General features: G+C 37.7%; 1 protein-coding gene across 1 annotated transcript; it reads left to right on the forward strand.

Annotated features, from left to right (window-relative positions):
- Positions 1–352: 352 nt before the first annotated feature.
- On the forward strand, positions 353–1,111 carry LOC105625240 (histone-lysine N-methyltransferase Suv4-20-like). The gene has a single exon (XM_012206580.1). The coding sequence runs from the start codon at positions 353–355 to the stop codon at positions 1,109–1,111; it is 759 nt and encodes a 252-aa protein (XP_012061970.1).
- Positions 1,112–2,228: the final 1,117 nt, after the last annotated feature.

The following is a 2,228-nucleotide window of genomic DNA, read 5'->3' on the forward strand; positions in this document are numbered from 1 at the left end:
CGCATCGGACTCAGTTTAATCTCATGAGTAAGACACATAATCGTCTTGACGAGGAGAAGAAACGATCGAGTTATTTATCGATCGAAAAAGATAAATATAGCGTAATTGTGCTGTAATAAGCGGCGGAAATATAGTTTGGAATCGCGGAAAATATATTCGAGTAGAACAAGTGCTTTTTTGTGTACGAAAGTCTATCTCGATTTCGACTTTGAGACCCACTTCTACAGTCTTTCCAGTGGAAAGTACATGATATATAAACACATATACAAAATCTGCGAAATCTGCTGCGTCTGTCTAGTCCTTTGAGAGATATCTCATTGTTTTATGTGGCTAGAAATCTGTGTGATTTGAAATGACAGACACGAGTCAACTGTCAAATGACATGGAGGAGTCCGCGCAAGTGATCGATTTAACCGATGACCGACAGCAATATCACTATCATCATCATCATCACCATCATCATTATCATCGTTATCATCATCATCATCATCATCATCATCATCATCATCATCGAGGTAGAACACCACCCGTGGGTGAGATTGGTGACGACGAGTGCAGCACCGACAGTGGCTGCAGCAGCGGCGGAAGTATCGGAAGCGGCGAACGTCTATCGCGACGTGGTAGCGGTGAACGTTTATGCAGATCCAGTAGATCCTCTCCGAGAACGCATTGCTACCCAGAGCGGCTGCGAGGACGAACGACACGATCGCAGGAGCGGCTTAGCACTAGCGTGCAGAGATCGTCGGAGCGCATTTGGAGCCTTTCCGAAGACGTCAGGAGTCTACCTCGTGGTGGTACCTCACTCTCATCCTATTCCTCCAGTCCTTCGGATGCTCATAGCAGCAGCGATAGCGACTCCCTTAAGAGGCCCTCCACAGCGGAGACTCTACGACGGGCTTTTCAAAGTCTCAAGATTATCTCATCTAAATGGGATGCGGGAGATAGCAACAAGGGAAAGAAGCACGCGAAGAAGAGCCCGAAGAGGATTTTGCGTAGCCCGGTGTCCTATATATATGTCCGAGGACCATCCGGTCTACCTACTCAAAGGATTCCCCGAAATTCTGGTTTTCAGCAGAAAGCTATACAGCCACGCTCCTGCCAAGATCTTTAATCGATTACACACTTAATCCATTATATATCGCTGGGCGTAATTTTTTTTTGGAGTTTAAACGCGCAGGACCAAGATTCCTCTGTCACAGGAAATATTAAGGATAAAATGCGCAATCAAACGTCACTTTTTGATCGTCATGTTCGCGATAACGTATTTTCGTTATTACGTAGTATCGTCGATACGTTATCTTTACAAATTCACGTGCGGCATAAATAAATCATAAGGTATATCCTAAGCTTTTTTGATTTTGTTTCTCCTTTTTTCACTCGATATTCTTACTTTTCGATTATATTTCACGTACGACTTGCTCGACTGTCGGGATATATTTTTCGAGACAGGCAAGGTTCTTCTCTTTTAAGTAGTATAAGTCAAGCGTAACGTCGACTCAAATGTGAATTCGCTCGAATCAGCGAAACGAATGACAAGAAAGGCAAAAAAAAGACAATTAATTACATATATAAAGAGAGATGACATTAAATTAAATAGGTGCACAATTATTATATTAGCTGCAAATAATCCTTGATACCAGACACAGAAATTATTTGCATATTAATTACGAAATAGTAGTACTACGAAACGAAAAAAGATTATACATATGTATATACACATATATATATATATATATATATATACACATGTTCAATCTTATTATCTTTCATTATATTATTATTTCTAAATTGAGATATGCAGGAAGTAGGATAATTTTGTGTATTTGTATGATAATTTCTAATATTCTCTTTACAACATCTTTTTAATTAAAAACTTTGCCATATGTAGACTGTTTATTAAAGCCAAAATACTTGTCACGATATATGCACACGTATGTAAAATTATAGTCATTCAACACTTTTCTCTAGTCTGACTAATATTCTTTAATTGTTTAATTACAAGCGCTTGAAGAATGTTGGGATGTACAAACGTGCAGACTGATAAGTTTAATGTACATTAATTCATATTGTCATTTATCAATAAACTTATGTAAGATTTTATTAACTACATACTTACAAGCCACCATTATCATTATTGTAATTTCGACTCCAGATAATTTGAATTTAATTTAGAAATAAATCTTTAATAAGAAACGAGAAATTATGATGTAATAATAAAAATAACAATA

This window comes from Atta cephalotes (assembly GCF_000143395.1).
Source record: "Atta cephalotes unplaced genomic scaffold scaffold00444, whole genome shotgun sequence".
Classification (NCBI taxonomy): domain Eukaryota; kingdom Metazoa; phylum Arthropoda; class Insecta; order Hymenoptera; family Formicidae; genus Atta; species Atta cephalotes.

Excerpts from the sequence above, each read along its gene's own strand:
- LOC105625240 (XM_012206580.1), top strand. The coding sequence starts at position 353 with ATGACAGACACGAGTCAACTGTCAAATGACATGGAGGAGTCCGCGCAA.